Genomic DNA, 18,163 nt, shown 5'->3' with positions numbered 1-18,163 from the left:
TTTATTTATTTTAGATGAAAAACTTAGGTAGCCCACTTCTGTCTACAAAATCATGATATTGCAAATTTCTCTTTTTTTGCAAAAAGATGTTAAACAATATGTTAAAATTAAAATTTTTTTAAAGGACCCCGCACAATTATATGGAAAATCTGAACCCGGTCTGAATTGTCTGTAACTTTGAAAATAATTACTTTTTAATATCCTGATCAAAAATTATTACAGACAATTCTGACCGGGCCAGATTTCTCATATGATTGTGCGGGGTCCTTTGTCTTTACCTAAAGTTAGGTAACCCCTTTCTTTACAAATCAGGGGCGTAGCCAAAAAAAGTTTCGGGAGGGGTTATGGAATTTTATAAGAGGTGTACTCAGAATAAAATTAGAAATTTAGGCTTTAACATATATGTTTTTCCAAAATTTCGGGGGGGATGATACCCTAAACCCCCCTGGCTACGCCTCTGCTACAAATAAACGCAATAAATGTTTAAAAATGTTAATTTCTGAATAATCTAAAGCATGAAAACCAAAGTGTGGTCCACTTCTGTCGGTACTACTCTATATAATAAACTGGATGTTTATGTTAGTTTTAATGCTGCCTGCCCGCACAGGCAGTATGAAGTTGACGAGTTATGAATATATATTATATTATTTTTAGTTTACTTTAATTTTCATACATATATTTGTTGTTCATATATATTTTTTCTTACAGTTAAACCTTTACAATAAAAAGTTTTAATCAATTGATTATTTTTAAAGTTGTCGAAAAATGAATTCTTGAATATTAAAATATTTCATGAAGTTAGTCTTAGTATAATAGGCAAGAAAAAATAGTAAAATTGTTACAAAGAAAGATTTAATAATAAATGTCTAATTGAAATAATTAAATACAAATATAAAAAAATATTTATTGTGCATTTATATAATATTCCCTACTAAAAATTTCCACGTGAGTACAAAATATAACAAATTTTTTTTAAAGTTTCAGGCTTTTGGACATTTTTTCTAAAAAGAAGCATAAAATATTTTACAAAAAAAGTTAAACGCGCGCGTCAACACGTGAATTGTTGCCGGTTATCATTATAATTGTAAATGACAAAAGAACAACAAATTTTTTAATGTATAAAAAATGCAGTATATACTAAAGATTAATTGTGGGAACTTTAATTAGTTCTTTTGCACAGACAGACAGTATAAATACGATTATTCTCACCTCTTTTTGCAAGAAGCTGTATAAAATATACAGCTTTAACTTTATTAAAAATCGGAACTCTGCGCTAAGAATTTGAAATTGTAATATTGCACTGCTCTTCATGCAGTTGTCGAAAGATGTTCCTCGGGGGAATCCAATCCATTATTAGTGTCAGTACTTCCATTGTTATTACCGTCATTATTAAAATATATTTCCTCTTTATTTAAGACTTCATCAGTTAATTTGCGTTTTTTATTTTTTGTTGACTTATCAGATTTATCATATTCACCAATAAGCAATGGACGTTTTCTTACTATTTTATCTGATCGTCCCATGAGTAATTGTGGAATCGCACCTTTTCGCAATTGTGGATTTTCTTTTGCTTAGGGAATTTTGGGAAATCTGCCTACAAATACATTGGATTCCGCACTCCAAGGTTATGTGAGGTTGGTATAATAAAACAAAAGGAAATATGACGCGCTCCCAAGAAAGGTACCTAAGAAGCAAAAAATTTGAGGTTATGTTTTAAATTTTGTAAGTAAAAATACGGAAAGAGAATCAATTATTAATTAAAAATTGTTGGTCTTCAAGTCTTCACTATATTCAAAATATTCAATAAATATTGGTTTCAAATTCAAATAATTAAAAATGAACTTTATGACGGTTTTCTTAACAATAATTTAGAAAATATATAAAATCCAAATAGATTATTAATTCCCTTGTTCGTCAAAAATCAAATTTAACACCAACGTGAATAGTTAGACGCCAGTTAGTTTGTTCATTAGAAAAACTAACAAAAACAATAATTCAACAATTAACAAGATTGTTAATAAAAGAAAAGAATCAATACTACTTTACAAAATAACATTATCTCAGAGGAAATTCCGTTGAGAAAAATTAATAAGGGAAAATTAACCTTTTTGAAACACGACTTCTTATTTAAATATTTTTACTTACTACTTGCTGTCACTATATTTCCTTGATCGTCTTAATATTCCTTGGATAGGGTGAATCACAATAAATAAAGTCAGCAATGTACACTTTCGTCTTATTATTTATTCAATTAACTTTCATTTCTTATAATTAAACTCGATTCTCTTCACATACCCATGTCTAAGCTCTCGATACAAAAATCAGACTATCCTTATCACATGTGTGTATTCGTCGTCTGCTAAACAGAAACACACCGCTAATATTCACATAAAGGGGAGTTTTCACTTCACCCAACACCCTAAGTCAAAAATAGCGCGAATATTTAAATAATAAAGAAAATAACTAAATTGACGAGACTACTTCGTCACAAAACTCCCCACTAAGACTTGAACTAATTTAACAATTTAGTTTTAGTCTTACAAAAAAAACTAATAATTCAAATTTAATGAACATTTGTCATATTAAAATTGAAATACGAAGATAACTAAAACATAAAAATTTTCTTCAACTCAAAACTCAACTAAAAAAAAAAAATATCAATAATACCAATTCGAATAGAAAATAAAGAAAATCAAAGTTCTCTTCTCACAAACTCACTATTTGTCCGTCTTCTTACCAAATCGCAGTTTACGCTCTTCCAAGAGTTGTTGAATAGCTAAGTTGATAGTTGCGATAGGTAATCCTTCCATAGCATTCGTTAACTCCTTGAACGCAGTCACTTAGTCCGTGTTCTTGTTCGTATCTGGTTCTTCTATTTCATAAGGAGGCGGTGGACCTGGGTCTTGGATATCAAAGACGGGAAGTTTGCGGCAACTTTCCTTACTCATATTAGAAGTAGCCTTACTTATGTGAGATACAGCACTATTTTCATCTTCCCCAAGTCGTAATGAAGACACTGATGTCTTATCGCTCGGTGTCGGTGATGGTGTCCTTCGTACTTGCCACGCCCTTTCTCCAGAAGCGATACCAGAAACATTTACTCCAAGTTTAACCTCCTTTGTCCAAATAACGGGCAACAACGGATTTCCTTCTCTACGATGTTGTTTTGGCTTATTTTCCATAATTTCTTCCTGATGATTCTGATTTCGGCTTAATAGATACCTTCTGTACCCTTTTGCACAACGAGGACACGTTGCGACAGTCTCGAATTTTCTACCGCAGTTATCACAATGATTTTCAGTACTCGGCTTTGGGCAATTAGGTCGATTGTGCCCCTTTCTCCAGCAATGATAGCAAGCCCTAGGCGGTGGATCTAATGTAGGGTCTGTTGGAATCGACTCCATATCATTGAAGAATCTTCCCGTTGTCTTTCTCGGTAGGGCTTCCCTTGTCAATATTCTGGAAGAAGTAACATTATCCTCATCGTCAATTCTGTTAGGTGGGCCAGGGGGTGTAATTGATCGTGGTGTATCAATCTCATCCTCATCACTTGGTCTCACTATATCTTCCTTTTTTAATACGGTCTTCCTATTTTCCACCTCTTCTGCTTGTCTCTCCCTGAGTCTTTCGATAGATACAGATGTCTTTGGCTCCAGATTCTTTACAAATCGATCTAGTTCTTGTACAGCTAATCTACTTTCAAATTATGACCAGTCTTCATCATGTCTGCGTTTAGAATTCTCGTCTATAGATAACACCCTTGGTAAATTAGATGGATTAATATCTTCTAAAGTTGAAATTTCCATTTGGGGATTTCCTTGTCCAGATGGTTTAGGTTGTCGAGAAATTGCTCCAAGTTGTCTTTTTTTCACTGGTTCTACTATTGGAAAATCCAGCCATGAAGGTGGTGTCGATAAATCAGTCGGATATTGGAATTCTCTTTCCGGGTGATGATTGATTGTTGGTCTGCCACACCGTAAAAAAGGGCGTCTTGGTTTAAGACGTTTACATGGTCACATTTAAGACGTTTATAAGCGTCTTATTTGCCTTCTAAAATGCATGTATTCGGAGGTTATGTTTTTCATTTAAGACGGTCAAATAAGACGCTTATTTACATAAGACGTTTAAAAACGTCTAAACGTCATATTTTTAGACGCCATTTTTCGCAGTGCACGCGTTGTTTCTCTTCGTTGCATCTTCGAGTCAAAATTATAAGGAATTAAACGTCTGTTTAGTCTTGCACCTCTCCTTCCCTCGTCAATAGAATTCCTCCGGTTATCCAGGATAGTATTCGTTTCTAGAATTTCGTCTGAGAACTTTCTACACCCTTGTCCATAATCAGATGAAAGCTACAAATAATAAAAATAATTAGTAAATTCATACAAAATTTAGACAGGTAAGTATTTTTTTAACTCGGAGATATAAATTTTAGGATTTCTACGACTATTATTGGCTTGTAATACAAAAACAGAAGGAGATAATTGTTCAATAATTTCAAATGGGCCTTCGAATTTAGGAGCCAATTTGGTTGCAAATTTTTGTGTTCCACTTGATAATTTATAAGATTTTCTAAGCACTAGATCACCGACTTTAAAATTACTTTCGTGTCGATTTTTATTATAGTATTTAGTCTGTCTATTTTTCTCTTTGTCAATAAATTTTGTTACTAAGTCACGTAATGCGTCAAGTCTTTTAATCCTGTCAATCCATATTTCAGGTAAAATTCTTCGTACTTTGCCCCTATTCTCAACTTCTCGTCTTAAACTTTTTACTTGTGGAGGATGTCGACCAAAATTTAAAAATGCAGGAGAAGTTTTCGTAGCAGCTTGGGTTGCAGTGTTGACTGCATGTCTAAATTCGTGGACATGTAAATCCCAGTCACGATGATCATTTCCAATAAATGTCGAAATCATTGTCTTCAAGGTCCGATTGCTTCTTTCTACCGGATTAGCTTGAGGGTGATAGGGTGGCGTTGTAATATGCTTCACTCCATATTCCTCAAGTGTTTCTTTGAGAGTCTTGTTGTCATATTCTTTCCCATTGTCAGTCAAGAGGAAGTCTGGAGTCTCCCATCTGAATAAGATCAATTCTTCGAAGGCCTTGGTCACAGATTTTCCGTCTGCAGATCTTAACGGTTTCAATTCGATCCATCTAGAAAATAGGTCTTGAAAAACAAAAAGATATTTATATTTATTCTTACTTGGTGGAAATTCCATCGCAACTACTGCCCATGGTCTTTCAACTATTGTCTGTCCCATCAATCCTACAGGTCCGGCTTGTGATACTTTATGTAATTGGCACTGTACACAATGTGTTACAAATTTATGTACATCGTTCCAGATTCCTGGCCAATAGTATTCTCTAGCAACTCTGTCATAAGTCTTGTACACTCCCAAGTGACCCATAGATGGAATAGAATGAGCATCGTCTAACATCCTTAGTCTATGTTTATCTTGTACAGCCAGTTTCCATCCATCTTCATCACCAACAATAGGCATCTCCAAAGCCCACCTTGCGAGTCGTCCAGTCAGATCTTTTAAATTCTTTAGCCACTTCAAAGCTGAATGGTCAGTAATGGCCTTGAATTTATATCCTTCAATGTAGGGTCTAAATTTTTTTATAGACCAAGGGAGTGCTAAGCACTCTTTTTCCGTCACAGAATAGTTCCTTTCAGCCCCAGTCAACACTCGGCTGATATACATCACTGGATGTTCTCCATCATCAAACTCCTGAGTCAAAACGGCGCGGCGCCAAGGGCATAACTGCTTGCATCACACTGTATTGTGAAAGGCAAACTAAAGTCAGGGCGAGCGATTACTGGTGCTGTCGTCAATTTCATCTTTAAAGTGTCGAAGGCTTCCTGTTGTTCGTCTCCCCATTCCCATGGTCGTCCTTTATGCAGCATCTTCAAAAGTGTCAGCCTGATCTCACTGTCATTTTTAATGAATCTTTAATACCTTCCAACCGTTCTTAGAAATCTCCTTAGTTGCTTGACATTTGTAGGTGGTGGATAGCTTCGTACTGCTTCAGTCTTCTCTGGATCTGGTCGTAATCCTTCCTCGTCCAATAAATATCCCAAATATCGGACTTATGAACATCCAAATTCACACTTGTCAGGATTTACAGCCAGGTTTGCTTTTCTAAGTTCCTCTAAAACAAATTCTAACCTTTTTATATGTTCCTCAAAGTTGTCCGTCACGATGATGATATCGTCAAGATATCCGAACACATAAGGTTCAACTTCTGGTCCAAAAAGAGAGTCAATTAGTCTCTGAAATGTACTCGTAGCATTCACAAGTCCAAAAGGCATTCGGCAGTATTGCCAAAGTTCTGATTCTGGAATAGCAAAAGCTGTATACTTTTTGCTTTCTTGAGATAATGGAATTTGGTGATAGGCTAGCGTCAAGTCAATTTTTGAGATGTATCTAGCTTTTCTCAATTTGTCCAAAATCGAGTCAATGGTCGGTAATGGGTACATGTCCTTTATTGTGACCTTATTCATGTCTCTGAAGTCAAAACATTGTCAAAAATCACCATTCCCTCTAGGCGTCAAAACTGGAGCTGTCTTCCAATTGCTGCATGATGGGTCGATTACTTTTTTCTATACAGTTCTGCTTTTTTTTCTGTGACCAAGTAATCATTATTGTCGACAAACGTCTTTGTCTGTGTTGGACAGGTGTTTCGCCAGTTACCCTGATGTGATGTTCAGTCAAGTTGGTCATTAGTAGTTCTTCTGATGGTGGTAATACCAATCTTCTCACTAGGTCTTGAATAATATCCTTTTGTTACACAAAGCACAGTATTTTTCTGCAAGTTTGCTGCAAGTTTTCCATGCAAAGTTCGCAAGTTTGCATCCAAGTTTGCAGCAAACTTGCATACAAATAAAAATGTTACCCTCTTGGCAAGTTTACAATAAAAACTTGAGGAAAATTTGCAGCAAACTTTCTAAAATACCTAAAAAATTGGTTAAACAATTTTTTTCAAATTGCATATATTTTGATGAACAATGCCTTTCCTGCATGGAAGGTAACTAAAATATAGTGCGCAGCTCTAGATGTCATAGTAAACTACTGCGCATACATTTAAGTTTCTGCTATTTGGCGCAAGTTTGCTGCAAATTTGCCAAGTGGGTGACATTTTTATATTTATGCAAGTTTGCTGAAAACTTGCGAAAATTGCATGAAAAACTTGCAGCAAATTTGCAGAAAATGTCTGTGCTTTGTGGGATCGGTCAACGCAGAGATACCAGCACATTTAGCATAGATTTCTTCTTCACCTTTGATAACATTCTTGACACAAAATACATGCTAATCACCATCAAATACTCTCCAGAGACCAGGTCCAAGTTGAACTTCCATATTTCAAACTTTACAAAAGTTAATGCCCAGAATGATGTCTTGTGTAACTGAACTGAGAACTTTAACGTCAAACTGGTTTAAATGCCCGTTTACTGTTATATTCAGTTTTAATAACCCTGCTGTCTCTTTCTTGCCACCAATCGCGCTCCTTATTAAGGTATTACATGGCTGTAGTCGGTTCCTATATGGCTCTGCTACTCTGTCGCTGATCACAGATATCATCGCTCCAGGGTCAAAGAGTGCCTCATAAGAATTGTTGCCGATGTGCATTCGAAAAAAGTATCGATTTGCCAGTCGGCTTCCGTCTACTTCCTTGTCAATATCAAGGTATGGGTCAGTTGTGCCCTTCACAACCTCTCCCCTCCCTTGGACCATTGATACTGATCCTTTATTAGTATCATTCATCCCCTCAATTAAACTCCGCTTATAGAGTGGATCACTATCCCCACTCTTGACCTAAAAATTCCTAAATGAAAAATTAAATGAGTCTTTCTCATTCTTACTCTCTCCTTCATCCCATGTCAATAGTTTGAATGAGTTTTTCTCATTTAATTCTCCAGTTCCTATTCTATCCTCTTTCTAAATGTGTGGTATCTCTCTACTCTTGTTATCAACTACCTCGTCACCCATGTCCCAACTGCAAGATGCACCTTCATTAGGGAACGAATTTAAACCTTTAATTTTGTTTAATTTATCTCTATTTTTCCCTTGTAACGTGGCAAATTTTCTAAGAAATTTGTAAACAAAATTTTAACTAAAAATTTATAAACAAATAAACTCCCTTGCGCCGATTAACAAAAACAATAACAATTTCTCAGCTTTGGTAAAATATTTGTTTATCTAATTTGTTTATCTATGTTATCGTATTCTCCCTCTTGAAAATATTATTCAGAAAACTCAAAATTAGCGCGTTTCTCGATTAAAGCAGAAAAGAACGATCATCGCACCTGCGCAGATTCCTCATCACGTTTACCCACAGCAGAGAATTACAACGTTAACCAAATGAAAATCGAGTTGACTCGATATACCTGTCACTTTTTAAATTCAACCTACACAAAAAGTCATCTCACAAATAACCTTTTGAATAAATTAGAATTTATTTTCTATATTTACCAATTATTATGGAATTTCAAAATGTTAAGAGATCGACTATTAAACAGGATAGTCCCTGTCATTTCTCTATATTTCATGAAGAGACACCTTTTGCCCAGGCCCGAATTCTCTTGTCATTGGATAAAATATTACCTTTTGATTTTTTAGAAATCAACCTACCTTTTGCCTTCTTTTATCAATGACATTTAGAGAATTCTGGAGGTTGACGACAAGGAAATTAAGAATTGAAAAGTAAAAAAAATTTCAGGAAGCAAGACATTACAACTTAAATTATACCCCGGTGTCACTGATTTTGAAAGTAATTACGCTCCTGATTTCGGCGGAGTAATACTAGTTTAGGACCATGGTAACCGGCGGGGAAAACGGAGGGGAGGAATCCAGGCAGCATGCTCGCAAGAAAAATCCTTATCGCTCTCTTTCGATTCTACCGACTGAGGAAACAGCCGTCTCTGAAGGAAGTCTACATCGTGTTATTAGTTTTTCTTTTATTCAAAATTATTATAGTTTCTTTTTTTGTGTGATCGACGATATTCATCGCTCTTTCTCTTTTTGGAGGATCTTCGCTGTAAGTGCGTAATGTAAGTGTAATAACTGCTCTTTTATCTTCTTTTTATTTGTGAAATGTAAAATTTTCCTTTTAATGTAACAAGTGGTTCAGCCGGCCTCATGGTTAAGTAAGAGTGTGTTAATAGCGTCTTAATTTCTTTTACTCTTACTCAACCATGTGCCCAGAGTCTCTCATTTTACTATTTGTCCCTTTTATTTCATTTTAATTATTTAATTTGTTGTTATTTATCTTTTATTAGTGTAATTTTGTGAAAATTGTAAATGAAGTCGTACCGTTTACAATTTCTTCCCCTTTTTCTTTCTTAATTTGCTAAGAAAATCCCTTTTTGAACAAATGGAGTTGTTCCATTTATATTTAGTTGTCCCTTGAATTATTAAATAAAAATACTATAAATTTCGTGTATAGAATTGTCCCTTTTACTAGTGATATTGCATTTAATTTTGTCCCTGTTCTTGTTTAATATGGAATTGTCCCATTTAATTGTCCCTCTTTTGATTGAGGAAGAAAACCCTATTATTTATAAAATGAGATTTGACCAATTTTATTTAATTTGCCCTATTATCTTCTTTGTATTACGATTTTGCGTTACGAATTTTGGCTGACCACATTAATTTAATTATGATAATTAATGAAAAATTGTTTATCTATGTGAACACTTTGTTTAATTGTAAAATTTGTCCAAATAATTGAATGTTATAATAAATCTTTATTTAATGTGATATTTTGAATATGATTTTCTCGAATCCTCCCTCCTCCTTCTTTGCTAGTCGACCGGCATCGAAATTAATATTTATCTTGGAGAATTTCAATTTAAGAATTTTAATAAGTTAATTTTTTTTGTTGCTATATCTTTTATAGAATTTAGTTCTATTATTATATTTTTTTTTGGGTATTTAGTACCTTTTATTTTGTTTATCCTGGATATTTAGTATCCGTAATTTTGAAACTGTCCCAAGAAAGGACTGGCGCTCAACACTTTGTTTATTTAAAATTCTTTTATTTTTAATATTTTATCAAGATATTTTTATTATTATTAATTTCAAAATTATTTGTTCGGACCTGAAACCTTTGGCTTATAGTAAGTATTTAATTTGTTGTTTGTTTATTTATTGCATAACAATAAATTTTGTTTACAAATTCTGTTTGTTTATAAATATTCCCCTGTTTTGTAAATTAGGCCCGTTTGTTTATAATAATTATTGTTGTTGAAAAAGGTCTGGTTACAATTTTGGCGCCCAATGTGGGGCCACGCCAAAGTAGAAAATCATATTCAATTTTGAAAAATTATATTTTTGCCCATTTAGCAAAAATTAAAATTTTTTTGTGTGCTCAAACAATTTTCTCAGGTTAAGAAAATTATTTTATGAATTTTATATATCATGTCTTGTACAAAATTGTATTTCAGGATTTCTTAAAAGAATTTATTTTATTGTATATTGTGTATTTTGTATATATTGATTTTTGTGTTTTGAATATTTCTTTTGTGCCCTTTACACTTGTCGGTGATGACTCATACGTTTACAGTGTGCTTGTAAACAGTCATAAGTAAAACTTGTACGAAAATCGAATTTAATAATTTCCCAAAAATAATTCGTACACCTGAAATAAAATATTTCAAATTTATACCGGGTGTCCAAATAATTTTGTATTATGAAAAGTCCATAATACATAACACCACATTGGCAATAGTCCCATTACTTAAACCAAATTTAATAATTTTTTTTAATTAATTTTGTGCTGAAATAAAAATATTTCAAATTTCTACCGGGTGTCCAAATAATCTGTATTATGAAAAGTCCATAATACATAACACCATATTAATAATAGCCCTATTACCAAAACCAAACTTAATAATTTTTCCCAAATAATTAGTTACTTGCTGAAATAAAATTACTTCAAATTTATACACAGTGTCCTAATAATTAAGTATTATGAAAAGTCCCTAATACTTATCTCCCACATTGAAATAAATCCATTTCAAATTCATACACAGTGCCCCAATGATCAAGTATTATGAAAAGTCCCTAATACTTATCTCTCACATTGAAATAAATCTATTTCAAGTTTATACCCGGTGTTCTAATAATTGAATATCATAAAGCCTTTTTTTTTACTTGATTTAATTTTTTTATCGTGTGAGAAATTTGCAAATAAGCAAAACGGAAGTAAGAAATATTTCCCACATTGAAATAAATTCATTTCAAATTTATACCTGGTGTCCTAATAATTCAATTAGGGAGATATTGTGACCTGACTTACATTTTGCTATGCGACGCTCCACTCGAGAGATTTACAATAATTTTTTTTACGTTTAATATTTAATCAAATATTTATGATAAATTATTTATCATAATCAACTTAAATTGTTATATAATCATTATTTTTTTTTACCCCAATAAAGTTATAAAGTTTTTCCGTTTGAATTTTTTTTTGTGGACAATTATGATATTTTTCTGCTCGCATCCGCAGTAACCATAATGGTGATACCATTGATAAGGTATTTTCCGTTGTAACATTTCTGGCCGTAATTTATTCTCATCAATAATTACGTTGTAACATTTCCGTACGTAGTTTGTTTTCATCAATAATTACGTTGTAACATTTCTGTTCGTGGTTTGTTTTCATCAATAATTACGTTGTAACATATTTATGCCTTCTATTTTTTTTATTTTTTTTAACTATTAATAATCAATAGAATTTCTAATTATTTCATTAATCTTTAAAAAGATTTAAATTTCATTTAAATAGTCATCGTAACTATAAAATTCTGGATCACAGTTTCGAAAGGAGTCAAGAATTGAACTTGGAATAATTCTCGGCCATTTAAAATTATATATTTTTTTTTGTTTATTGCACTTCATTACAACAATTATTGATGATTCAAATTTTAGAAATTTTGGAAGTATAATCGACAATTCCCTATCATAAATTTCATAATAACAATTATTAGAAAATTATCCTCCTCATTTATTACTATTAATTATTAAACATCAAATTTTATTGCCAATGCTCGTTTGCAAACAGCTACGATAGCATTACCGCCCAGAATCAATCCCAGGTTAATTCCAGCTTTTCCTTTAATGCATATTCTAAAATCATCCCTTACTGTATTTAATTTTTTTTTTTGACCCCAAAATAATTTTCTTTTAGAGACCGTTATGAGTCAACCGTCCAGATCCTGGATTGATAATCTCAATCCCAGAGATCTAGAAGTAGAACTTGCCAATAGAGGCTTGTCCGTCCAAGGATCGGCAGATGAACGGCAAAGACGTTTACGTCATTATGAACGTACCAATCGACCTTCAGAAATTACTTCTCCTCCTATTACTCCTCCTAGTGATGAGTTAAGACCATCACAAAACCCAGACTCGCGAAACAGTGTCACCACTAATCCTCCTTTGAATGCATCTCATGAACAAATTATTGATGCTTCTACAGCTACAGCTTCTAGTCCCTTAAATCAGGAAAACACTGTTCCCACTTAACCTCGAAATAATCAAGCAGACGGTGCACCTACGAATACTATTACCGAGAATCAAACCCCTTTGATAAATAACGCTAATAACAGTCGCCCTGTTCAACCTAACACTAGTCCAGGAGAGCCGTCCTCCGACCACCTGCTATAAAATTTCAAATTTACAGTATCCTCATTCAGCACCTTCTACTCCAGAACCTTTACTCTATGTTACAGTCCATATTAAAAATCACGAGATGAAAGCCCTCGTAGATTGCGGAGCATCTAGAAGCTTCATTGGACCCCAAGGACTTGAAATTATCAAAGATCTTAACCTTCCCGTTAGCGAAAAAGATGGTACAGTACAAGTGGCCAATGGACAAATATTAACCGTGTCTAAAGAAATTACTTTACCTCTTGAGTTACGTAAACAAACTAAGCCTTTACGCGTGAGAATTTTAGACTCTCTATCTGAACCCTTAGTATTAGGTTTAGACTTCCTCAAGTATTTTAAAATACAAGCTGATTTCGTGACTAGATCTTGGTTTTATAAAAATAAACCAAAGAAAATGTATCATTTTGAAAAGAGGGAAGATGACTCCTTAGAAAATTGTGCCGGTTTAATTGAATTAACTTCTTCACAAATGGAAAAGTTAGAAACGTTTCTGAAATTGCATTTGCCCGAAATACCCGATGAGCCCGGATTAACTACCTTGACCATTCATTCCATAAACACAGAGAACCATGCCCCTGTAAAACAGAGATGTTATATGGTTTCACCCAAAGTTATGGAAGCCATTATAGCCGAAGTTAAAAAGATGTTGAAAGATGGAGTGATAGAGCCCTCCTCTAGTGATTGGTCCAACCCAATAGTCATGATTAGAAAACCCAACGGTGAATACAGATTTTGCCTAGATTTTAGAATGTTGAATGCCCTCACGAAAAAAGATAGTTACCCTATTCCCCACATGGATGCTATTTTATACAAATTAAGAAAAGCGAGATACATTTCTAAAATAGACTTAGATAAAGGATTCTGGCAAGTCCCACTATCCGAAGAAAGTAAAGAGAAAACTGCATTCGCAATACCTGGACTAGGATTGTTTCAATTTACCCGCATTGTTTCGTTTACCTCGATGATATTATCATAGCAACAGAAACTTTTGAAGAACACCTCAAATGGCTTGAGATTGTCCTCAATAAACTAAAAGAACATAAGTTGAAAATAAATCCCACCAAATGCGAATTTGTTGTCCCTCAAGTACGTTACTTAGGTTTTCTTGTTGACGAAAAAGGTTTATCTGCAGACCCAGATAAAGTCGCTCCCATTCTGACCTATCCACCCCCGAAAAATGTAAAGGAATTACGAAGATTCCTCGGCATGTCAGGCTGGTATCGTAGATTCATCCCTCAATTTGCATCCATAACTTCACCCCTAAATAAATTATTACGCAAAAAGCAAAAGTGGGAATGGCTAACAGATCAACAAACAGCTTTCGAGAAAATCCGATCATCCCTCATGAACGCACCCGTCCTTACTCGTCCTGATTTCGAGTTACCTTTTGAACTACAAACTGACGCTAGTGACGTAGGTCTCGGTGCAGTGCTCACTCAGAAAATTGATAATGTTGAGTATGTTATTGCATACGCTAGCAGAAGTCTCACCGAAGCTGAACAAAAATATACCACGACAGAAAAAGAATGTCTTGCTGTCATTTGGTCTATTCAGAAGTTCAGAGCGTATCTTGAAGGTTATGATTTCACTGTGATTACAGACCACAGTAGTTTAAAATGGCTTCATAATTTGCGCAACCCTACAGGTCGCCTAGCTCGATGGGCTTTGACCTTGCTTGAGTATAATTACACAATAATACACAGGAAAGGAGCGATGCATCATGTGCCTGATGCTTTGTCCCGTATCCCTGCTACCCAAATTGTAGAAGCCCCAGCTGAAAACATAGAAGTCCTATACTCAGCTGAAGAAACTGATAACACTTGGTATACTCGTAGATTTCTGCAAGTTACAGAATTTCCCGGACGTTTTCCTAACTGGCGAATCACTGACGGTAAATTATACTGTTATCGACCTGACCCAATCCTCTCAACTTTAGTTGAAGACCTAAAAGCTTGGAAACTAGTCCCATGCGAATCCGAAAGACAATCCATCCTCCAAAAAGCACACAATGATCCACAAGCAGGTCACCTAGGAACTCAGAAAACCTACATGAGAGTAGCTACAGATTATTATTGGCCCGGATGCTACCGCGAAATCGTTAAATTTGTCCGACTTTGTCCAGTTTGTCAATCCTGTAAAGTAGATCAAAACTTACCGCCCGGCTTAATGAGCCAAAGAATTGTAGAGCAACCCTGGACTGTAATAGCAGCCGACATTATGGGTCCCTTCCCACCTAGTCGCTCCAATTTTAAATACATCCTTGTTATCCAAGATCTCTTCACAAAATGGATTGAAATTAAGCCCCTAAGAAATGCTACCGGTAAACTAATCTCAGATGCCCTGAAAGACCTTGTCATAAACCGATGGGGAACCCCTAAAGTCCTCTTAACAGATAATGGAACAGAATTTATTAACAATGTCCTTCGTTCTCTCGCACAAGAGTACGGAATTTATCACTCGACAACACCTCCCTACCATCCACAAGCAAATCCCGTAGAACGAGTTAATCGAGTCCTTAAAACAATGTTAATTTCATATATATCTGAAGACCATCGAAACTGGGATAAATACCTCACAGAATTCCGATACGCCTACAATACAGCTTTCCATGATTCCCTAAAAGTTTCCCCAGCCTTCCTAAATCTCGGACGTCATCCTAACGCTATCAATGACGTACGTAAGAAACTAAACGACAATCCTCCCGAAATAGAACAAAGAGATCCGACCCTTTGGGAAGAAAGAATGAAAAAGATCCAATTAATGAAAGATTGGGTAATAGAAAATATGGATAAAGCCTACCAAAAACAATCCCGTTATTATGATCAACACCATCGCGCAGTAAATTATTCAGTAGGAGACCTCGTTCTCACTCGCTGCCGAATCTTGTCCTCTAAAATCAAAAACATTACTTCAAAATTATCTCCTAAATATTCTGGACCTTACAAAAATTCGTCCTCCGAATGTTGTTGAATTAAGTGATTTGTCCCTTAAACATATTGGAAAATTCCACATTAAAGATGTTAAACCTTTTTTAAATACTAATTTCGACTCTGATTTGTAGATTCGAGTTACTGTCGACCAACCGATCTCGTCAACATGGCGACTAACGTTCTCGACGACCCCAAGGCCACTATCGCCTACCTAGCTGAGATGGCTCAGAATTTGCTCCGGAAACTAAAGGAAAACGAAAAATTAACTAGACAATATCCCAAGTTCCTGAGGGAAGCAGCCGACTGTATCTCGGAAATGGAGAAGGAGAACTCAAGCCTGCTCGTCAAAATCAACGAATTGGAAAGTCTCATTGAGGAATACCGCCAACCCCAAGACATTGACGTCTCTTGGAGCCCCGAAGACGAGGAGAAAAATAAAATGCAACCTAGTTGGCGTTACATTAAACCCTACCAACAAATTTTATCTAGAATCACTAAACTCTATCCTGGTCTCTACCACGCAATAAAACGCAGCATTCGCGAGGAGAAGAAACATTTCTACAACACCCGCGTAGTCGTGTTAGAAAATTGCCAAACATCCAGCGAATACAGATTAACACCCGATGGTGACCCGCTTCCCCTAACCAAATGCACCTGCAATCGAGTCCCCATTGCCATTGAAGAAACCTCTCTTGATGAATCGACCCAAGAGAAATCTCAAAATCAAGATTTAACTCCGTCAATTTCCCCAGATCTGGCGAAATCGACCGCCAACGCACCTACAAACTCTGAAGATATCTCCTTTAGTATCATCTCCGATGATTCAGACGATGACGTAGTAATTATTGACTCTGATGTCCTCCCCAACCGATCTCGAGCCCCTTCTCTTTCGAACTCTTCTGTTCACAGTGACTTTACCGTCATTCGTGAAGACCAACTTCATGGAGATTTACCCGATAATCTGGAGAGTATGTCTGAACCTCACAGACCTTCAACTCCCATAGACCAGATTATAGACTCCTTGAAGGATGCCATTACCACCAACGCCGAAGAAACTTTGAGCGATCATAACTCGGAACACAGTTCCACTCCTTCCTTCGAAATCATCATAGACGACCCTTTTTCCACTCCAATCTCGGAAGCCGCACCCGAAAATACCTCCACTCTTCACAAAATCACCGTGAACGACTCACTCTCTGACTCAACTTCGGAAGTTGTCCCCGAAACTGTTACCGCTCCTCTCGAAATTAATGTCGATGAACCCTTTTCCGATCCCTTCTCAGAAACGAACGACGACCCACTCGCAACCGGAATTGACTCCGAAGACCCCCTGGCTTGCTTAGACGATGAACAACGCCCAGAGAATCCCTCTGAATCCTCGGAAACTGACGAATTCATCGAAATAGAATTCGATGATTCCTCGATCAGCGAAAACGAACCAATTTCACCGGATCCAGTCGAAAGTTCCCCTAAAATAACAAAAGATCCGAACACATTTGACCTCAACAACAACGAGAACTCTTGTCTAAGAGACCACCTAAAACACTCACACCCTATCTTACGCGAAAATTTCGTCAAACCACTAAGATCAAAAGGGGTTGAACCCCAAAACACGGCCCCAGAACCTCAAGCCTTACCATCCACCTCTTCTGAATCAGCCTCAGAGTTCCGACCACCATCGCCTTTCCCGCTTCTTCCTCGAACAGAAGAACAGAACGTCGAGCCAAGAAAACCAAACCGATATTAACCGCACAAAGCTGCTCCCACCTGTCGTCCAGGTTATCGCTATTCTTCCGAACACTCCAACGTAGTAGTACCGCCGTCGCCCTTTCGTTTCCAACAAAACTACACAATCCCTGGACAAACACTACCTTTACCTTCGCTACTCAAAATCCCCATTAAAAAACAAAGAAATGTACCCCAAAATACGGTAAATTGGCTGCGTCGCACAGTCCGCCCCGGCTGTTGGCATTGTGATAGCCGAAACCACAAACACAAGGGTTGCCCCTATCTCCGCGATGAAAACATATTTTACTGTCGCCAATGTGGTAACAAAAAACAAAAATTTACTAGATGCAAGGGCTGCGCCATGAGACAGTAAATAAAATTAGAAAATCAGCGCATTATTGTATTACAGTAATCAGTATTATAATTACCAGTATTACATGCCTAACAAATATTATAAATTATAATTATAATAAATAAATTTATATTATAATTTTCATAAGCAATCTGACATAATTTATTCCATGTAGTTAAATACCCTATCCTACTTTTGCAATCCAAACAGGCACGAAGCAAAATAAGTTAACTACGAGCTTACTTATCAAATATATTAAAAGCCTAACAGTAAAAAAAAAAAAAAAAAAAAAAAAATTTTTTTTGATTTTGTAAATAATTAATTAGAAATAAATTTTTTTTTTTGAACTTTACTATTTCGGAAAAGTAAAGCTACTCCTAAGAAATCCACATAATACGAAGACTAATTGATAGACCAATGATAATGGATCTTCGATTGACTTGAATATCAAACATAAGGCTGAGAAACCTTGCGATTATTATTGA

General features: G+C 35.4%; 2 protein-coding genes across 6 annotated transcripts in view; one reads left to right on the top strand and one right to left on the bottom strand.

Moving 5' to 3' along the window:
* Positions 1 to 801: 801 nt before the first annotated feature.
* LOC122504117 lies at positions 802 to 17,829 on the top strand. Of its 3 annotated transcripts, none has more exons than XM_043615029.1 (4): positions 802 to 1,358; positions 1,463 to 1,634; positions 8,719 to 9,049; positions 15,730 to 17,829. In XM_043615029.1, the coding sequence occupies exon 4, from the start codon at positions 15,765 to 15,767 to the stop codon at positions 17,343 to 17,345; it is 1,581 nt and encodes a 526-aa protein (XP_043470964.1). In that variant the 5' UTR covers positions 802 to 1,358; positions 1,463 to 1,634; positions 8,719 to 9,049; positions 15,730 to 15,764; the 3' UTR covers positions 17,346 to 17,829. The 3 variants fall into 3 exon arrangements, with proteins under 3 accessions (XP_043470964.1, XP_043470966.1, XP_043470965.1); XM_043615030.1 differs by having other exon boundaries at positions 932 to 945; XM_043615031.1 differs by lacking the exon at positions 8,719 to 9,049 and having other exon boundaries at positions 802 to 1,634.
* LOC122504120 overlaps positions 2,225 to 18,163 on the bottom strand; it is a 66,126-nt gene continuing 50,187 nt past the window's right edge. For all 3 annotated transcript variants that reach the window (XM_043615039.1, XM_043615041.1, XM_043615040.1), the window contains one exon: positions 2,225 to 4,349. In XM_043615039.1, the coding sequence (XP_043470974.1) occupies positions 2,841 to 3,404 (564 nt within the window). In that variant the 5' untranslated portion in view covers positions 3,405 to 4,349 and the 3' untranslated portion in view covers positions 2,225 to 2,840. The remainder of the gene's footprint in view (positions 4,350 to 18,163) is intronic.

This window comes from Leptopilina heterotoma, unplaced genomic scaffold (assembly GCF_015476425.1).
Source record: "Leptopilina heterotoma isolate Lh14 unplaced genomic scaffold, ASM1547642v1 Lhet_278, whole genome shotgun sequence".
Lineage (NCBI taxonomy): Eukaryota > Metazoa > Arthropoda > Insecta > Hymenoptera > Figitidae > Leptopilina > Leptopilina heterotoma.
Note: the sequence above shows the minus strand (reverse complement) of the source record. Positions and strands in the feature narration are given on the sequence as shown.

Coding starts and splice junctions, on each gene's coding strand:
- LOC122504117 (XM_043615029.1), top strand. CDS start 15,765: ATGGCGACTAACGTTCTCGACGACCCCAAGGCCACTATCGCCTACCTA.